This window comes from Phyllopteryx taeniolatus, chromosome 9 (genome assembly GCF_024500385.1).
Source record: "Phyllopteryx taeniolatus isolate TA_2022b chromosome 9, UOR_Ptae_1.2, whole genome shotgun sequence".
Classification (NCBI taxonomy): Eukaryota; Metazoa; Chordata; class Actinopteri; order Syngnathiformes; family Syngnathidae; genus Phyllopteryx; species Phyllopteryx taeniolatus.
The window spans coordinates 25,169,847-25,190,489 of NC_084510.1; the positions used below are offsets into that span (position 1 = coordinate 25,169,847).

Consider the following 20,643-nt stretch of genomic DNA (forward strand, 5'->3'; position numbering starts at 1 on the left):
TATTATATAACAAATATAACATTTGGAAAAAGCTGATTTAATGTGTTTGGTCTTAATTTTAAACATCTCGAGATCATTTTTCCAGACTCCTAAATTGAATTCCAGTAACCCTCAAATTTGAGAATTCAAAATGCTGTATATACCTTTTGAAACAAGCAAGAAAGGTTTTCAGTAACTATTCTTGTCTGCATGTATCATGTACTGTATTTAAAATCTCTGGTTTCACTTGACAGTCCTGTACATGTAATGATGCGAATATTTGTAGGCGTGAAATTGCACCTGAAATGACTTGTGTTTGAGTTTTTGAATAGCAAAAACTTTCATCACAGCTGCATCTGTTGCTCTGCAGCACTCTCAGCCACTTTCCCCCCTCCCCTCTGAATCGAATGCGCTACCCTTGAGCTCGCCTACCGTCGGCACATACCTGAATAGCGAGCCAATCTTCCTCGCTCTGTCGCACTCCTCCCATTGTTGAACTCGCGTTCACAGAGTGGATGGAGGAGCTGAGAGGTCACAGATGGAGAGAAGCGTTATGTTTGTTCCCGTCTCTCTTGCTCTCGCCGTGTCTCTCTCTCACAGCCTCCGAGTGAATGTCTTCACAGATGGGGAGTGTGCGCCGAAGGACAAATGTGCGGAGCAATGAAAGCGTTTTAGACGTCACGGGAGCGCACTGCTCGCTAACTGTACTTGTTAATCGCCATCCATCTTGTTATCAATATGCCGGCCGACTGTGAAGCCTTAGGAAGGCACAAGAGACGATGCACACAATCTGGCATCATTTGAGCATTTGCCTTCCCTTTCAATCAAAGTCAGCAAAGGCCCGATTATTGGATGTCTCTAAAAGAGTATCCAGGGCAACTATCCTGTTATGTGGGTTGTGTTAAAAGTCATTTTTTTTCCTTCCCGATCTGCTCAGAAAATGCTCAGGGTTGACACTCATAAAGCGTGTTGCGATAATCAGGCTTCATTTGAGCATTTAAGCTGCCTTGCCATCAAAGTCAGCAAAGTTCCCATTATTAGACGTCTGTAAAAGATAATGCTGACCGATTATCCTGTGGTGTGGGGTGTGTTAAAAGTGATTTTTGTCCTTCCCGATCTGCTCAGAAAATGCTCAGGGTTGACACTCATAAAGCGTGTTGCGATAATCAGGCTTCATTTGAGCATTTAAGATGCCTCGCCATCAAAGTCAGCAAAGTTCCCATTATTAGACGTCTGTATAATGCTGATAATGCTGACCGATTATCCTGTGGTGTGGGGTGTGTTAAATGTTTTTTTTGAATCCCGATCTGCTTGGAGTACAGTTGGGCTCAACCATCATAAGGCGAGCTCCGCACATAACAATAATCGGGCCTAATTTGACAATTTCATTCCGTCCCTTGCGATCACAATGAGTTATCGTATGTCTCTAAAAGATTATTCTGAGCGATTATCCTGTGGTGTGTGTTGTATTAAGAGTGATTTCTTTTTTTCTTCCCAGATCTGCTCGTAAAACGGTCGGGGCTCACAGTGGTAAATGTTTAATAATTAAGTGTGTTGGCAACACTGAGTTTGGCCGAAAGGTAAGCAGAGCTGCACAGAGTTTTAGCATTAGCTAACAATATTAGCTTCTGATAAGTGGCTCTTCTGCTGTTAACTTCCATCACTGTCAACAGTGCTCCGTACCTTTCGCAGTCACTTGTTTAGATTCGGGGAACTAAATGCAGTCAGTGGCTTTCGTTACCATGACGACTCCGGTAACGAAATCCAAACTCGCCATTGGTTCATCCGTATGTGGGGTGGCTCACTTGCAAGAGGTAGGTGCCACCCTCGCAAACTGGCTGATTTCAACAAGACAAGAAATTGTGTGTAAATTGCACTATAATTCTTGATCCTTGGGGTATTTTGACAGAAATATTTAAATTGTGAACAAAATGTTTTTGATGTCTCTAACTGCTGCTCTGTGTCGGTCATTGCCATACAGATTGTTGGAGTCACAGGATCCCATTGGGTTAACTAGTAAATCAAGGCAGGTCTATGTTTAAAAGTATCTTCATTCTTTATTGGGTCTAGGTTGGATTGCACAAATGTTCTACTTACTTATGACCATGAAAAGCACACATTCACTGTTGCTGAGACCGTTTTGTTGAGTTACTGTATTTACACTCTAGCTTCCATCTTTCGAGGCAGCCGAGCATCGTTTTTTTTTATTTATTTTTTTTTTTTGGGTGGGGTGAATGGACTGAATATTACAATAGTAATACCTTTCCTTTTGAGAGAGAGGTGCGGTGGGGGGGGGTTAACCCCCAATTTGCTGTTTTAGAATTTTAGTTGTGACCTGTAACTTACTATGTACACACACAATTCACAAGTTTAATCATAGGAACTATGGATTTGATCTGTGTCTCATAACAGCTAATGCAAATCTATCTTGTTATCTTAATGCAAAAAAAATTATAATAAATCAACAAATAAAATAAAAGGAAAGGTAAAGACTGAAAATAGAAATGAGACTTTCTCTTCGGTTGATCTGTATTTGTCCTCCAAAAGCCATGTTGTGGCTTCTGCGCTTGTTTCTATGGCAACCATCATTTGCTACCAGAGGTGTGTACGAAGGCGGAAAGACATGGTTAAAAATTAGCAAACTGCCTTATGCACGGTCCATAATCTAGCCACGTTGACTTCTACGGTATGTGCGTGTAAAATGAGTGTGTAAACACATTACACAGCGAGAACATATTATCCATTCATTTAGTGGTAGGCCACGCACGATCGTGTTCAGGTAGCTCAAAGTGAATACAGCGGTGCCTTGAGATACGAGCTTCATTCATCCCGTTACCGTGCTCGTGACTCCAAACGTTGGTATCTCAAATCCTCTTTTCCCATTGAAAAGAATGGAAATGCCATTAATCCATTCCAGACTTCCCCCAAAAACAATACAAATTGTTGTAATGAGGATTTTAATGTGGGAAAATCGTACTCTATCATATTGTACTGTCAAATCATATAGGAATGACATAACTAAACAGAATTTAATTTGACATTTTTTGTTTGTTTTAGTCACATTGCATCAGTTGAATGCTGCTCCTTCTGGTGTGCCTGGAAAAAAAGTCATTTAGCCATAATATGTGCCCCTTAAAGCAGGGGTCACCAACCTTTTTGAAACTGATTGGTACTTCCTTGGTACCGATTAATGCGAAGGGCTCCTTCTTTTAGACACACTCTTAAAATAACGAATTTGCTCAAATTACCTTTAATTATGTTTTTAAAAATTAATATTCATTTATGTTAAGACACTGATCGTGTTCATTATTTCTCACAATAATTATCAATTATATCTTAACAAGGAAAAAAAAATCAATATGCAACACTTTATTTCTATTAATCTCTTCCAAGTGTTTACATTTTCAAATCATCACTACTGCAACATTCCTAGGAAATCACAATGTCCCACCACTGGTCGCCTATTCTTCGAACAGGCCCCGTTGGCTACTCATTTGGCTCTTGGTGACCACTGCATTAAAGCATGTTAATATAGTCTCTTTTTTTATTCCCCCCCAAATGTTAGTAAGACCAAACACAAATTAAAAAAACAAAGCATTTCAATAAGACAATGCTTAAGTTTAGGCAGAACAACTATGCACAAAACTTTCCGAAGAATAACACTCATTGCCAGCAATAACAGCAGCCATTTGAAAACCGGTTTCATTGTTCAATAAAGCACTTAACCGGCAGCAGCGAGACGGGCAGCCCTTATAAACTCTGTATTACGCAGAGATAAATTACATTTACGGGCAGAGATTAAGTAATCACGAGGATATGAAACGTGGGACTTGGTCCAGGGAGCGTGAACGAAAAATCAAATTAAAGTGAAGAATTTTACCAGCTATTTGGAAGGCTTCAATTTTTAAAGTTAAACTCTGGAGTTGCACAAGTGCATATCTCATGACTTATAAGCTTGTCCCCCCGTCCCACCCCCACCCCCCCCACCCCCTCCCCCCTCGGTGATGCACATCATAAAACGGAGTGGTTGCTTTGACAACAGAAATCATAGATGCACTCTGATCATCACCAAGGACATCCGGTCTCACAATGTTGTGGTAACTATGGTTACCTCAAAGAGCACCAAATGTTCCACTCCAAAGTGTGAGGGTATCATCTGTGACACTGTGCAGTGGCACAACGCTCCAATTGCAAGTAACTTACAGAACTTTATACAAATAAGTACTGGTACAGGATTGATTATATGGTATATATATATATATATATATATATATATATAAACCTTTTGTCCTCAATAGGGTGGTGGGTGAGTGGGAGGGTATCCCAGCTGACTTTTGGTGAGAGAAGCGGGGTCTACCCTGGACGTGTATATCATGACAGGAGGCACGAAAAAGTACAATGCCTCTCTGCTTTGTTATGCTTTTCAAAAGTAAGCATAATTTGTCTTTTTTTTTTTTTTTTAATTAAACATTCTTCATCGTGTCTCACTTGATTGTTGCAGTTGACGCCGATGCTGTGCGCTTCATGGATGCGTCCGTTCAAGAAACCTTTGCCACATTCTCCCCATCATTGCGGCCGCAGTTTCCTTTAAGAGCAGTTTCATATTTCCCCCAAAATCAAAAAAGAAATGGGGGGAAAAAAAAAAAAAAAAAATCCACTGCTGCGAAAAAAGCTGTCAAGGTCTTTCGCTGATGCGTGTGAGAATAAAAATCTCAGCTCTTCAGTGGTTTCCATCGTGGACTTGCTCGCATGCTTTCGGTTGCCGTGACAACTAAATTGAACTATACATTGGCTGGTCTTTTACATGCATGAGTGTAGAAATGTGGAGAAAAGAGAAAAGTGACTTCTGACTTCCATAATGACGTGTTGTTCATGATCACCTGGCAGAATGCGAGACAATTTAATAGGAACACACTACCATGATCGACTGACAGATTTTTTGGTTTTCTTTTCTGATTACTGAAAAGAGCATTTGAGATTTGCTAGTGTAAAATTCGTGTCAAACAATAGCCAAGTCCCTTGCTGTTGCTATGGCGACATAAGTCACACATTAGAGGTTGTGGCGCGCTCGTCGAAGTACAGTTACTGGAAGGTAAATCACCGAATGAAAGGAAGTAGAACATTTCTGGAACTGCTGGAATTGCACAATCCAAAAGAAATCCATCATAATGAGCGCCTCGATAAGACTGGAAAGCGCAGACAGTTACTCTCTTGTTGTCCTTTTTTTGTCTTAAAACGGAACTACCTGAAGCTTTTTTTATCTCAAACAATTCACAATTCCAGAGGCTTGATTACTTTCGCAGGAAAGTCTGCGTTTATTTTCATTTCCAGGTGCAATATTCTTAAAGAAGTCATTTGACAGCTGACACAGTGAATTGACTGCCGCTTGCCGCATTGGGGATTACAACATCCCCATTACGTGAAATCGAGACTGACACGAGGGACTCTCGCTTTGCACTCGTTATACAGATGCACGGCAAGTGCGGCCCGAGAGAGCCATGAAAGCACCGGCAGCTAGAAAAAGGGAGAGTAGGTGGATTTGCAAATGGGTGGCGAGCAGGTTAAAGATGCTCCACTGCTCTCCAAGTGCTATTTTACCTGTAATGTATCCGGCCCTTTCGGCAACATTACTCATTTCAGGACAGATACAGGTACACTTACATTACATAAGCCGCATAAGGGTCTGGCTACCACATAAAAATCCCTGCAGATTCTTAGCAGCCATGCATTTTCTATAGCGCTTATCCTCATTAGGATCAGGACTGGTTGCCAGCTAAGCACAGAAAACATGCAGACAACCAATCATTCACACTCACATTCACAACTATCGACAATTTCGAGTCTTCAGTGACTGTTTTTGGGATGTGGGAGGAAGCCAGAGTATCCAGCGAAAACCCACGTAAGCATGGGCAGAACATGGAAACTCGCGGTTTGAACCCAGAACCTCTCGACTGTGAGGCAAACGTGCTAACTACTCGTACACTCGGCTGCTTTGATAGAAAGAAAAAAACAGTGGTGCCTTGAGATACGTGCTTAATTCCTTACGTGACCACGTTTGAAGGTCAAAACATTCATCTGAAATCGTCTTCACCCATTGAAATAAATAGAAATGCCATTAATCTGTTATCGCCTTCCCCTAAAAAACTCCATTTTGAGTTTTTGTTTTTGAATAAGGAAAAATAATATTGTGCTTTATGAAAACATAGAGTAATAACATAAACAAGTTCGTGCGTCATGATTTAATGCCGCAATCCAATTTAGTTTGCTGCTCCTTCTAATGTGCCAGTGTTGGCCACCGGGAGGCAGTTCTGCACAATACAGTCATGCAGACACAAACGAAGAAGAACAGACTTTTTCTTCTACTACTCCTCAGTAAATTGCTGTAATATTTGTCACTTTTCGTAGAGGATGAAAAAGATGTACCTGTGAGTATTGTTATATTTTCTGGCACTTATGTTCAAATATCTGTTGCTTAAAGATTGTAAAAACTATCAATGCCAATTGTCGTTCTGAAAGCAACGTAGCTTGGTTGTTTTTAAATACACGGAATGTAATTCTCTTTGTTTTACGGTTATAGTTTGAGAGCAAACTTCAACTGGGAGTGCCATTAAAAAGCATGAAGTCTCTTTTTTGATGAATTGTTCACTGCTTAACAAACTGCTGCTTATTGTAACGTGAGTTCAATTGAGTTTACTGCCATCGTACTGCGCTGGTCGTATCTCAAATTAAGTTAAAGCAACAAAGCAACAACAAAAAAAAAACAGTTGAATGACGGTTGCAGATCTCCAAAAACTTTTAAGTCGGGTCACTCGTATCTTAAGATACCACTGTATATGAATTGCCAAGAGTAAATGAAATAAAGTGGGAGGGAGCCATACAGGAGGGCCTGAGTCGAGGTTTAAACCCAGAACCTCTCAACTGTAAGGCTGAGGTGAGGACCACTATTGCGCAATGTTGCTATTCTGAAACTGAATTGAATTTCATCGACCCTCACGGGCAATTCAAATTTTCACATTAAATGTAGTGCTGAGCAGAGAAGAGAAGCTAACCACTCACTCTCACATTCACATGTGGATAATTTCGTCTTCCGTGAACCTAACATGCATGTTTTGGGATGTGGGAGGAACCGGACCTACGCAAGCACGGGGAATACGGTTTCAGAATGGGGGAGGAAGTCGTAGTTCAAACCCCGCACACGAGGGCCTGAGCCCAGATTTGAACCCACAACTTCTCCATTGTGAGCCACACCTGCTGACCGCTATCGCACCGTGCAACAAATCTGAAACTACACTCCGTCGAACACCGAGGACCCCTTGTACTTGTTTTCATTCATGACGATGAAGCGAGAACGATCGCAGCGCGCCTCTGACGCACGCAGTAGTCGTGCACCCTGCGCACGCCTGCGTGCACCACCCCCACCCTCACAGCTCGCTGCTACACGTGCGCGCTCCCGCGAGCAAGCTGACCTGTTGGAAATGTTGCGAGGAGCCTGCAAAATCTGAGAGGTCCCCACAACGTCGCGCAGAAGAAAGTGGACTCAAAAGTCGTGCCGGGATATAAGGAAAACGGCAGAAGAGAGGGTTAAATCATTCTTACATAACCGATTCACTTCATTGAAGGTAAGTGTGCATCTTTTGTGCAAAAATATTGATATCTACTTGTGTATTGCTTGGAATATCAGTGTCATTTTGGATCAAAGTGATAACAGGGCTTACTTACTTCTTTCCTTACTTACTTTGTGCATGAGGCTTCCTTTTTTTTTTCGCCAAAGACTTAGTCCAAACTCCATGCAGAGGCAGGCTGCTTGTCGGCGTAACGTGTTCACAGTCTCGCAGTGTCCCTGCCTCCGCGACCTTGTCTTCAACTGGTCATCGTTTCGCACCCGAAAAGTCATCTTGTACCCCGTGAGGCTGAGAAAGAAAGAAAGAAAGAAAGAAAGAGAGAGAGAGTTGCAGGGAGTTGTGCAGGATTTTTGACTTGACTGGATTGTGCAGCAATAAAAAAAAATAATAATAATTTACGCATTTATTAAAGAAATGGATGTGTATAATTCATGATCAGCACACTGAGTGGTTATAGCACGTCTGCCTCACACCTATGAGGTTCTGGATTCAAACCTCGAGTCATGCATGTTAGGGTCATTGAAGTTGAAATTGTCCATAGGTGCGAAGGAATTTTTGATTTTATTTTTAAAAATCATTTTAAAGAACAACCTCAGATTTATTGAAAGAAATTGCTTCAAAGAAAAAGTATAGTATTTTACTTTCAAATTAAATCAATGTATAAGCCCTAGGAATTATTACCAGTCCATTTTTTACATGAACGTCATAATTCTCAAATGTATCCTTGGTCACCGCCACCACAGTGTATTATGTATTTTTTCACTTTCTAGCGGGCCAGTTTTGGCTAGCGGGCCATATAATTGACACCCCTGCTATAGACTATGAATGGATATTCCCTAGCTGTGATTAACTGGTGACCAGTCCAGGGTGAGCTCCACTTCTCTCGCCGAAAGTCAGTTGGGACAGGCTCTAGCCTATCAATGACCCAAACGAGGACAAGCGTTACAGAAAATTGATGAATGGATGATCAAATATGACTCATCTGTATTTACATCACCGCTTCTATACTTGGCATCACCACACAGACAAAACCGACTTCCAAAATTGAACATGGACGGTCAACACCAATCACTGGGTGTAAAGTTGCCATGCTTCCGCATTGTTTTGGCGTTATGTAAACGCTCACGTCGGCGAGCCGCAGCTTTCAGTCCCATCAAGCGGCAGTGATCAGCACGATGCTGCATCGACAGCAGCGCAGCCGCGTACTGTAGCACTCGGTCACCATGGCAACTAAACAACATCAGAGAGAAGCTGGTCAGATGAGCCGGTGACGCCAGATGAGGACATGAATGGTCGTCAAAGGGGCCCATTCGCTTTGTCATCTGTGTTTCCTTTGCTGTGTAAAACCGACACCTCGTTGTATTTCTCATACGGTCACAGTTAGTTATGTTAGTTGTCACGACTGCCGTTCCTATCGTAAAAGAAGGCTACATTCTTCCCAGTTTGGCTCAAACACAAGACCATCTGTCCTGCATCGTCAAGCCTTTGAAGAGGTGCTGCTCCGATGAAATCTGCTGCTCTGGCCTGCTGCCATCCCAAAAATACAATACTACATCATTATGTTGTTTTAAGTGCATGAATAAGAGTAAATATATTGGGGGGGGGGCAAAAACTACAACTCTTTGAGCTCAGATGATGTAAATATATTTAAGTGAATGTGTATAGTGTGAATTTGAGGAGGCTTATTATGCATTTTTTTCCCCAAATTTAAAGCAGCTCCCAAAGTCTCCTCAAAAGCATGCTTTTGTTTAAAATACCCCAAGGATATACTGTATAGGATAGAGATCAATTCTAGGATAAGGACAGATTATAGCACTTTTTCCACCCTCTTTTATTACCTTGCTGAAATTTGACAGTTTTTAGTGGTTGGTCCCATCTCATGTAAATGAGTCACTGCTCACCCCGCCCCTTCTACCGGTGGGCCCACGCCGAAAAGGGCTTTTGTTACAATGACAGAGGGACTTAATGAGTCCTGAGTCCATAAATACTGTACGAAGACAATGAAAGCGTAGATTCGATTTTCTTCCGTAGAGGTAGGACTTCACCAAATTTAAAAATGGCTCGCTCACAGACCCATTTTTGGAACTAGGAAGATAATTAAAGATTTACTTGGTCGTTTAACTGTACACTCAATGAGTGAGCAGGCACTCCAGAAAGCCAACTATTTGTATGCAAGCCATTCAAATTGTTTTTTTTTTTTTCATAATATATCCCCTTGCCAATTATCTAATTTAACATGTAACCTATACACAGTTCATCGACTTTTTCTTCTTTTTTAAACAGTACACATTTCTTTGTGGTTGCTTTTGGGGAAACGACTTTGCCAGTCCCCTCTCAAAGGTTTCCGCAATTGCTGCAAGCCAATTCCGAAGCATCACTGGAGAGCTCTTCATTCAGATCGTCGTCAAAAGGCAAAGATAAAACATGTCTCGAGTCAGCATTACATGCTCTCTGCCGTCGTCTTGATCAAGGAGAACTTCCTTTCTCTGCGAGCTGGGGCAAAACATTTGGTGGCAGCCTCGTAGTGTAGTGACTGCTGATTTCCTCACTTGACTATATTTAACGGCCACAATAGAGTACATAGAATTGCGCATGCACGTTATGTTAAATTCAAGAGATTTTCCTAGCGCTTAGGATTGCAGATGAGCTAGAGCCCATCCCAGCTCAACCTCGGGTTAATACGAATGTATTTTATTTTTTGATTCAACGCTAAGTTGATGATACTTGAGTCGACACCGACTAATCAATGACGTCATTGATGTTTTTTCTGCAGTCGTCGACGAGCTGTGCGCGCCCCCAAACAGACTCACTGCCATCCTCAGTTCCACAGGCCACACCCCCGACTCGTTCCTCCAATCGCATTCAGATACCGACATGAAATAGGAAGGCTGGAGATGAGAATTGAACCCCAAACCTCTGGATCTATGAAGCAGACTTGTTTACCATTACTGTGTTGCCCTAAACACAATCTATTGTCTCATTTGGAACTATGGTCTGGATAATATTTTGCTGTTCACTGCCGGTGTAGTGGTACATGTGCCTGACGTCTGTGCAGTCAGCGTGGATTCAGTTCCCACTCAGTGACAAAATATTAACGGTGTTATATTTAAGAAGAAAGTACGTGACTCAGACTCATGGAGAACACGAAATCCTCCCCTTGAGGACAAAGACAACTCACGTTCTAATGGGGTAAATGCAGAGCTCAGTGTTAGAGTAGCTTTTGTCTACTTGTACCCAGCCTAGGGAAAGCTTTTCTTTACTCGGGCATACATGTGGAACACAAACAGCCCCGTCAACCTGTCTCGGGTATAGTTGCAAGAGTCGAAGAGACTTCACCGCCTTCGGCTATTCTGGGCTGAGGCTCAAATGCACTTTATTCTCACCGATGATGTGCGCTGTGAAAGATCGGCACTGCATAATCATGAGTAACCTTTGAGGCATTGGCTGCCATAGATTCCTGCCAAACTCGAGCTACGGGTGAGCCACAAAAGTCAACACCATCCTGCTGCTATCTTCTCTAGTGTGACTTGCGTAACAAACAAGTTAACAACATTATGATTGGGTTTTTCTGTTTTAATACTGAAATGAAAGTTTTTGGGGTTTTTTTTTTTTTTTTTTTACTTTGTCTTCTCCCCACTAATTGTGCTGCCTGCCCTGGTTAAAAAAAAATGAATAAATAATATAAAGCTACATTTTAAAAAAGGACTGGAGTGTTTTCCAGTGGTTCCCAAACTTTTCATAGTCCTGTACCTATTCACACAATTGACCTTGTGCTATGTACCATGTACGTCAGAGCCAAGTCTCACCAAATTCAACTATTCAATAAATTACCAGCATTGTTAATTAGCAACACTCCCGATTTTTGTTGAGTAAGGCAGGGTACACACTTATCAATATTTAACATCTTTACCAATGCTTAACATCTTTACTGATTTTTAACAGCTTAACCGATTATTATTATTATTATTTTTTTTTTTAATGTGAAAGACCCCACACATGATGAGGAAAAATTCGGTGTGCTTACTGCTCTTATATTGTGTGGCGCATTAGAATTGACCAACACAGCACACCACACACATCTCCACCAACAATCACGAGTCTTATTCCCCACAACAGGTCATCTGTCGCAGTACCAAAACTGACCCGTAAGAGGCAGCATTGTGCAACAGGGAATCGAAACTGCTGGACAATAGGAAGAATTTGTTTGTGTCTGGCAACAGCGCGAGCTTGAGTTCCGTTTCACCTCACAATCATGCAGTGATTTGCCTTGGGCCAAATCGGTGTTGACCACACCCATAAGACCGTAAATATCGAACAGATTTAACATTTATGATTTTCGTCACTCTTAACACACCCCACACCACAGGATAATCACTCAAGATCATTCTTCATAGATATCGGGCAATCGGGCTTTGCTGACTTTGATCCCAAGGGCCAACAAATGCTCAAATTAGGCCCAGTTGTCAGTATGTGCATGCGCCGCTTTACAAAGAAAGTGCTCCTCTCAAATAGAGGCCTCTGAGAATGATTTGAGGAAATACAGGAAATAACTGCGTGCACTATTAACAATGGGAAACAGTTCACAGGCAGACAAATATCCACTGTAGTTTAGCCGCAATATCACTACCACTATCACTTTGGAATACAATAATTGAGTAAATGGGCACGCTATTCACATGTATTCATTTCATGTTTATTATTACAGTTGTGATTCGCAGTGGTAGAGCCCAAACTCCAATTATAAATTAAAACATACTGAGGCTAATAAAGGTTTTATCTCCACAATACAGTAGAGAGCATATCTGCAGAGACATCAGTCTCAGTAATGAGCCCCCTTGCGGACCCTCCAATGACTCTCAACCTGCTTGAAAGCAATAAACAGTATTAAAGAAGCTCCTCCTAGCATATTCATTGCTATGATTCCATTTTTTTTCCTTTTATTTTAAGAAGAAACATAATGCATGACGGAGCTTTTACAGCCATGAGCCATCTTTTGCTTTTTGGTGGGGTCTCGACTGAGGCTCCAGACAGCAGCGAGCTAAGTCGGATTTTTCTTTTGACTCCCACTCTTCTCTGCTGGCTGCTGTTTCTACTGTGGTGCCTGCCAAGAAAGCGTCTGTTTACCGTAAAAGCATACAATATTTACAACCACAATTCCAATGAAGTTGGGACATTGTGTTAAACATAAAATGAAAACAGAATACAATGATTTGCAAATCATGTTCAACCTATATTTCATGGAATACACTAAAAAGACAAGATATTTAATGTTCAAACTGATCAACTTTGTTGTTTTGAGCAAATAATCGTTAACTTGGAATTTTATGGCGGTGATTAAGGATAGAGATGGAAATATGTTGACTGGTGCCAGCAGTGTGCTAGAGAGATGGAAAGAATACTTTGAGGAGTTGATGAATGAGGAAAATGAGAGAGAAGGGAGAGTAGAAGAGGCAAGTGTGGTGGACCAGGAAGTGGCAATGATTAGTAAGGGGGAAGCTAGAAAGGCATTAAAGAGGATGAAAAATGGAAAGGCAGTGGGTCCTGTTGACATTCCTGTGGAGGTATGGAAGCATCTAGGAGAGGTGGCTGTGGAGTTTTTGACCAGCTTGTTCAATAGAATTCTAGCGCATGAGAAGATGCCCGAGGAATGGAGGAAAAGTGTGCTGGTGACAGAGCACCCGGAGAGTAACTGTGGTACAGCATGCGGAAGTCGGGAATGGCAGAGAAATGTGTTAGAATAATACAGGACATGCGAGGGCCCATTCATCGCTGCGTGCAGCTTTCATTTTCCCTGTCTTTGTTTTTTTCTTCAGCAAGAGATTCCCTGGCGAGGGCAGGAGCTGCCATGCCATTTGGTTGTCTGACGCTCGGGGAGAAGAAGGATTACAACAATCCCGCTGAAGTCACCGACAAATATGACCTGGGACAAGTCGTTAAGTCGTAAGTCAGGTTGATGACTGAGGTAATGGAGAATGTTGACAAATATATAGGGACCCCTTATTTCTTTTGCAGAGAAGAGTTTTGCGAGATATTCCGGGCAAAGGACAGGAACACGCTGAAAATGTACACCTGCAAAAAGTTCAACAAAAAAGACGGCAGGAACGTGAGGAAAGCGGCCAAGAATGAAATCATGATTCTAAAGATGTAAGTGGAGCTCGGCTACAAGGCTCATTAAGACATTTTCGGCCATTTTCCCAATAATGTACAAACAGATGACATGGCAGATTTTACTCTCTCCATCGAAGAGTGATTTTTGTGAAGTTAACATTTTTCCTCAGTGTTGCTATGTGAAGGTTGGAGTGTGAAGCAATTACTGTACTTCACAACAAGCAAAAGTCACAAATAACACAATAATTGTCCTTGTAATGCTTCTGCTGCCCCCAAGTGGGCAAAATAATCTGTACAACACATTTCCCCTATAATAAATAATGTTTTGTACTGTATGTCTGTTTGGTCACAACGTTGAGGGACTAGAACGTCATATCATTGCGAGTCAGTAATTCATCAATTGGGGAGTAGAGTGATTATCAGGATTGGGACAGAATACGGCGGCACGGTGGCCGACTGGTTAGAGCGTCAGCCTCACAGTTCTGAGGACCCGGGTTCCATCCCCGGCCCCGCCTGTGTGGAGTTTGCATGTTCTCCCCGTGCCTACGTGGGTTTTCTCCGGGCACTCCGGTTTCCTCCCACATCCCCAAAACATGCATAAATTGGAGACTCTAAATTGCCCGTAGGCATGACTGTGAGTGTGACTGGTTGTTTGTTTGTATGTATGTGCCCTGCGATTGGCTGGCAACCGGTTCAGGGTGTACCCCGCCTCCTGCCCGATGACAGCTGGGATAGGCTCCAGCACGCCCGCGACCCTAGTGAGGAGAAGCGGCTCAGAAAATGGATGGATGGATGGGACAGAATATTCAAATGTTTTTTTTTAAATTGTTCTTTTTAATATATTGGTTATTGCATCATCAATAGGCCTATATCTGGTGAAAGCTACTCAGTGTTTCCCACTTCTGTACTGTGAAATATATAGGTGGACTCAGTCCCATTTTTGTGCCAAGCCCTTCTATTTTTCCACTTTCCCCTTTCTCAGGATAAAACATCATAATATCCTCCAGCTGGTTGATGCCTTTGAAACAAAGAAAGAGTACTTTATCTTTCTGGAACTGTAAGTATTTACGTTCACCTTGCGAAAACAGAGTGCTGGGCTTTTTCATTTGAAAAAGTGTCTCATGTGCAGAGCAACAGGCAGGGAGGTGTTTGACTGGATCTTAGATCAGGGCTACTACTCGGAGAGGGACACCAGCAACGTGATGAGGCAGGTGCTGGAGGCCGTGGCGTACCTGCACTCTCTGAATATCGTCCACAGAAATCTAAAAGTACGGCACTCTGCTGACTCCCGGTCATGAGTGAGGTCCACTTCATGACATCAACTCACTCTATTAATAAACGCTCGTCCTCCTCACACAGCTGGAGAACCTAGTGTACTTCAATCGCTTGAAACACTCCAAAATTGTAATCAGTGACTTCCAGCTGGCAAAACTGGAAAACAGACTCATTAAGGATCCGTGCGGAACACCGGAGTACCTCGGTGGGTCAAGTTTGACATGTTGAACATCATCCCAAAACTATGGAAACGCCAAAGAAAACTATGACAGTTTCTTTCTTACTTTCAGCTCCTGAGGTTGTTGGGAGGCAGAGATATGGAAGACCTGTGGATTGCTGGGCAATTGGGGTTATCATGTACATACTGTAAGTACAACTGATTAGACATTGGAATGATAAATTGATCATTAAGAATTCGGTAGTGCGTACACTCCTGTTGTCGGCTAAAGTACGTACGCACGGCAAGGCTATGTGTGGCATAACAATCACATGTTCGTCGAGTCAAAACAATAGATCTCAAAACTGTGGCATAAAAAGCACACTGTCATCTATTCAAAACAATGATTGTTCAAGCTGTGTGGCCTAACAATACCATATTCTTCTCCCCGAAACAAGAACTCCTGGGTTGTGGGGCATAAAAATCAAACGCTTGTGTAGTCAAGACAATCACACTCAAAGATATGTGTTGAATAATAATCATGTTTGTTTGGACAAAACAATAACTCAGAGCTATATTTGTTTTTTTTTCACAAATCGATACGATTGGTCATTATTTTTTCACCAGTATAAAGTGTTAAATGTGGCTTCATCTCTGACGACGCAATGTCAATGGCGTTCTTTTGTGTTTCCTAAAAAGTGATGGTTTAAGAGAAGCGAGGATTCTGCTTGACACCAGTGAAATATAAAACCTCAACGAGGGAAAATACATCTCATGAATACAATAATGAAAGGAGGTGATGTAAATAATAAGGTACTGTAGTGTTGTAAAATTCCCGTTACAACTCTATGGCAACTCCTCTTGGACGCGTTACTCGACTCAATACAACATCGGCACTGAAACAGGAGTGCAGAACGTTCAGAAAGTGTTTCTCCACGCAGTAATCGATTGTTAACTTGACCCCATGGTCGATGAAGAAAAATTGTTTGACTTAAACGATTGTTCTTTTTGGTGACTGAATAGTTTGTCCGGGAACCCTCCTTTTTACGACGACTCCGACGAAGATGACCCTGACAGTCGGGACAAGAACCTCTTCCTCAAAATTTTGGCAGCGGACTACGAATTTGACTCCCCGTACTGGGATGATATTTCAGATTCCGGTAAGCGATTCCAGTCCATTTATGTCATAGAGCTCGCAATAATTACCTGTTGGTTGCCTTTTCAGCCAAAACCTTAGTGGCGTCTTTGATGGAGGTGGACCAAGACCAGCGACTGACCACGCAGGAGGCTATTGCCCATGAATGGTACAGAATAGGTTTTTAATGCAACTCCACACGTAACAAGCATGTAAATGCTGAAAGAGGCTGTTAGTCCACCTAGTGTAGATTTCCAAGGTGAGAAATGAATATGCCATGTTGCTACGAACAGCGCAGGGGATGACTGACACCATGTCTGCTTGGACATGCTGACACCAAGCGTTTCGACTGAGAAAAGTAATTCACACATCTCACACCGCTGGACATCTGACAATCGGACCTTTACTAACGTTCATCAGAAGAGAGGGAAAATGCTCACGTTAGGCCCGATTGTGGGTATATGCGTACCCTGCTTTAGCTGCGTTGTCTTTCCACAGGATTTCTGGGAATGCTGCCTCAGATAAGAACATCAAAGATGGAGTTTGTGCACAAATAGAAAAGAACTTTGCAAAAGCCAAGTGGAAGGTATTCATTCCTATATTTATATTATTACTATCTTTGCTCCCTATATTTATGAGTACAATTGAAATATATTTATATATTATACAGCACTGTGCAAGTTTTACATCACCGCTCTCTCTTTTTGTAACCTTTTCTTTCACAGTAGTAAGGGATGAATGGAGATTTCAAAATATCCATCCATCCATCTTCTACAGTTAGTGTGTAGAGGAGACGCCAGCCAATCACAGGGCACGTATATATTATGATTCTCAACCACTGTTCTGGGCAGACAGCGGTGAGATCATCAGGTCTTTCACTTATTTCAAATTTCACCTAATTAATCTGTACGCTATACTGTATATCAGTGAGGAAATGATACATTACATAATCCATGTAGCAATTGTAGAAACTATTAATAATACACAAAAAAACACAATATAGCAGCACGTAACTCTGCCACATAGGGCAGAATCAATATGTATCTAGGAGCATGACAAAAACATAAAACATAGATAAAACACTTCATACTAACCAGTGATGCAGATTATTTCATGTATTATTTCATGTGCAGATCGCTTCTGACATATTTTGCGGCTAAAACTTGTTTGGCGAGTAAAACTTTTGCTGTGACAAACCGATCAGAGGACAGAAAAATGCTGGCGTCACCGGGGGCCAGCGCTCTATCTCTGCGGGGACGATTTGAAATCTGATTGGTTAAGAAAAAAAAAAATCAGTCTTACTAAAATACTTTATTTTAGGTTGACATGGCAGCACAGAGGCTGCAATTTGATTGGACTAAAAATTGAACATCCACATACACATAATGGAAGCACCGCGGTCAAGAAAAACACTACAAAAGGAAGAAAATAGACCTTCGGGAATAAATTACAATTTCAGGGAAAAAAATATTGGAATTAGGTTGTAAAAGTAGGTAAGTGGTTCTAATAGCATTTGTGAAGTGTTTGGTGAATATACATTTTGGGACATCTTTGTTTGGTGGTGTGCCATGACCGTGAGAATTTCAAATATGTACTTTGGCTCAATAAAGTACTAAACACTGATTTAGACAACCATCTCCGTGTGTTTGGTTACTCACAGAAAGCTGTCAGAGTCACCACCCTCATGAAGAGGCTCCGGGCATCCGAGCAGGGGGATTCGGGAGCTTCCGGATCCGACGCCGGAGCACCCGCCGGCACCGCTGTCGCTCCGGTGGTGGCTGGCGGTGGCCTTGGCCTAAAGGCAGCTCTTAGTGCAAACGCTCCCGACACACAGACTCCAGCCACCCCCGCCGACCCTCAGCCGAGTACAGCCAGAGCCGAGGAGAAGTCGGATGAAAGGTGCAATGGTGATGTTCTCTAAAGAAAAAGAAAAAGAGCGGGAATTAACATAGACAAAGAAGAAGATTCATGATGAATAACAAGCACATTAGCAGTACAGTCAATACGGTTGACATAACCATGTGGTGTTTATGTTGTCCGACTATACTCTGATGTATCCTATGTTATGCATTTCATAATTTTTGCCTTCTGTACTGATTGTTCTGTAGAATTCACCACTCTCCTGTTACTCTGTGTGCAGTTCCCTTTAATTAAAAAAAAAAAAAAAAAAATACATGTAGTTGAAAGTAGCTCCACTTTTGTGTCCCTTTTCCCCTGTGACTAACTGTAGAAAGGCAAAGTGTAATTTAGTGAATTCAGTTACATCAACTGACTGTATGCACTGTACATGTAAATAGTGTGCATTTGTTTCAAACCAATGGCTTGTGGCAAGCTTCAGATTTTAGTTCATGCCGTAGAGGTTTCATTTAAAAAAAAAAGAAAAAGACTTATTTCCAATGTGAATATTTGAAATAATACGTAAGATAATACGTAATGCAAGCAATCGTAAAATCGTTAGAATTTGTCATACATGTCTTAACCCTCCCGTTATGTTGTGGTTCAAATTGACCCATTTAAAAACAAACAAACAATCAAACAAGCATGATACGTAGTTTTTCTGTGTGAAAATGCTGCTCAGCTAAGTGTATAATATATACATATATATATATATATAGATATATATATATCTATATATATATATTATTATTATTATTTATTTTTATTTTTTTTTCTTCTAACATTTTTGGATAATTAAACATGCCATGGGTCAAATTGACCCAGGTACATTATTTCAGTTCTTGCGCGGGGGTTAAATTATTATGTGAAATTGATTAAGTTTATGTGAGTCAGAACAATCCTTCTTGCTATGTGTTGGTATAACAAATCACTCACTCTTCCTGAGCAACAACATAACGTGATTGTTATAATATCACGTCAGTCTGTTATCTATGTCAATCAAAATGATGCTTCTAAAAAACTATGTGTCCGAATAACAATCAGACACCCGTTTTTGTGGCCTTGTGAGTCTCGAGGCTGGAACGTGGGACAGTTACGTATGTGTCTATGTAACCTGGCGAACAGCCAGGTTGGAACAATACTAATATTAAAACATAAAAAGGAAAATAAATACAGAAATAATAAATACAGTAAATAATACCATTTCCATTACAATTATGAACGTCAAATTGGTATGACTTAACTTGACAGTCAAATGAGCGCAAGAAAGCTTTTTTCCCCTTTTTTTTATTTAAAGTGCCTTAATATGTTTTGCAGTAATGAAATGTTTCAGAAGAAACAGCTCTATTAAAATGACCTATTTATTATTTCTTTGAAATGTTTTTCGCTGCTTCACTTGCTCTTGTTTTTTAGAGTCTTAGACGGCTTTATCAATAAATATTGTACTCCTCCATTTTGCCAGTGTTATTGGGGCCACCCTGAGAAGAAAAGAGAAATTACACTACGAGATTAACATTGTAATGTTACAAAAACAATTGCATATTTTCGAGAAAAAGGCTTGTATAGTTTTGAGATGAAAAGTCATAGTTTCTAGAAAGTAGTATTTTTCTTAGATTAAAGTTCTAATTTTACATGAAGTCGTACATCTCTCAGAAAAAAAGTGGTATATTTTTGAGACAAAAAGTTGGATATTTTTTAAACTAGTTGTAATTTTACAAGAATAGTCAAATTTACGCCTAAAATGTCATGTATTTTTTTTGTAGTTGTTTATTTTTTAAGACAAACAGTCGTAAATTTTTTGATTCAAATCGTGATTAAAGTTGAATATTTTTGTTATTTTTTTTTTTTACAATTAAGTAATATTACGATAATGAAACAAAATACTTTGTATTTTGGTACTTCAGCATCAGATTGAAGTGTTAATTAAAGGAGCATTAGGTTCACTGTATCCTTCGTTCACTGAAAGTATAACAACTCTTAGAATATTCCGACTTTAATCAGACTCAAAAATATATGAATTTATCCCTGTATTGTTACAACCAAATATCGAAAATATACAACTTTACTCTTGTAATATTACAAAACACAATTTTTCTCAACATTCAAAATAATTCTCCCCAATATTAATCTCGTATTTTAATTTGTTTGTCTTCTTTTCAGTGTGCTCCTAATACTTTTTTGTACCAATGCAGTTTAAGATTAAGAACATTTTATGTGGAGTATTGTTTTAGCCGATTTGCTGATGTTGTGCTGTCGATCGTGGTTAAGTGCTGCTCATTCATTACTGAGTGCTGTATCTCTGTATTATGTGCATTATGTTGATGTTTATTTGTGTGCACTTAGCGGCATTCAGTATTTATCCGAGTTAGCAAGTTGCTACAATGCTTATGAAAGAATAAAATTAACAATATTTATGTCTGGCTGTCATGTTGAATTCACTCACCTGGATGGATGGATGGTGACGTAACCCG

At 40.8% G+C, this 20,643-nt stretch overlaps 1 protein-coding gene across 1 annotated transcript; it reads left to right on the forward strand.

Moving 5' to 3' along the window:
- Nucleotides 1–7,226: 7,226 nt before the first annotated feature.
- Nucleotides 7,227–20,586, forward strand: camkva (CaM kinase-like vesicle-associated a). The gene is made up of 11 exons (XM_061786384.1): nt 7,227–7,598; nt 13,415–13,541; nt 13,614–13,745; nt 14,692–14,766; nt 14,839–14,977; nt 15,069–15,189; nt 15,275–15,350; nt 16,165–16,301; nt 16,367–16,445; nt 16,775–16,862; nt 17,937–20,586. The coding sequence occupies exons 2-11, from the start codon at nt 13,447–13,449 to the stop codon at nt 18,195–18,197; spliced, it is 1,203 nt and encodes a 400-aa protein (XP_061642368.1). The 5' UTR covers nt 7,227–7,598; nt 13,415–13,446; the 3' UTR covers nt 18,198–20,586.
- The last annotated feature ends 57 nt before the right edge of the window (nt 20,587–20,643 follow it).

What these genes read in the sequence shown, in the direction of transcription:
- camkva (XM_061786384.1), top strand. Translation starts at nt 13,447, where the DNA reads ATGCCATTTGGTTGTCTGACGCTCGGGGAGAAGAAGGATTACAACAAT. An exon ending in CGGAACACCGGAGTACCTCG is followed by an intron (nt 15,190 to 15,274) that starts GTGGGTCAAGTT and finishes TCTTACTTTCAG; the next exon opens with CTCCTGAGGTTGTTGGGAGG. An exon ending in TTGCAAAAGCCAAGTGGAAG is followed by an intron (nt 16,863 to 17,936) that starts GTATTCATTCCT and finishes GGTTACTCACAG; the next exon opens with AAAGCTGTCAGAGTCACCAC.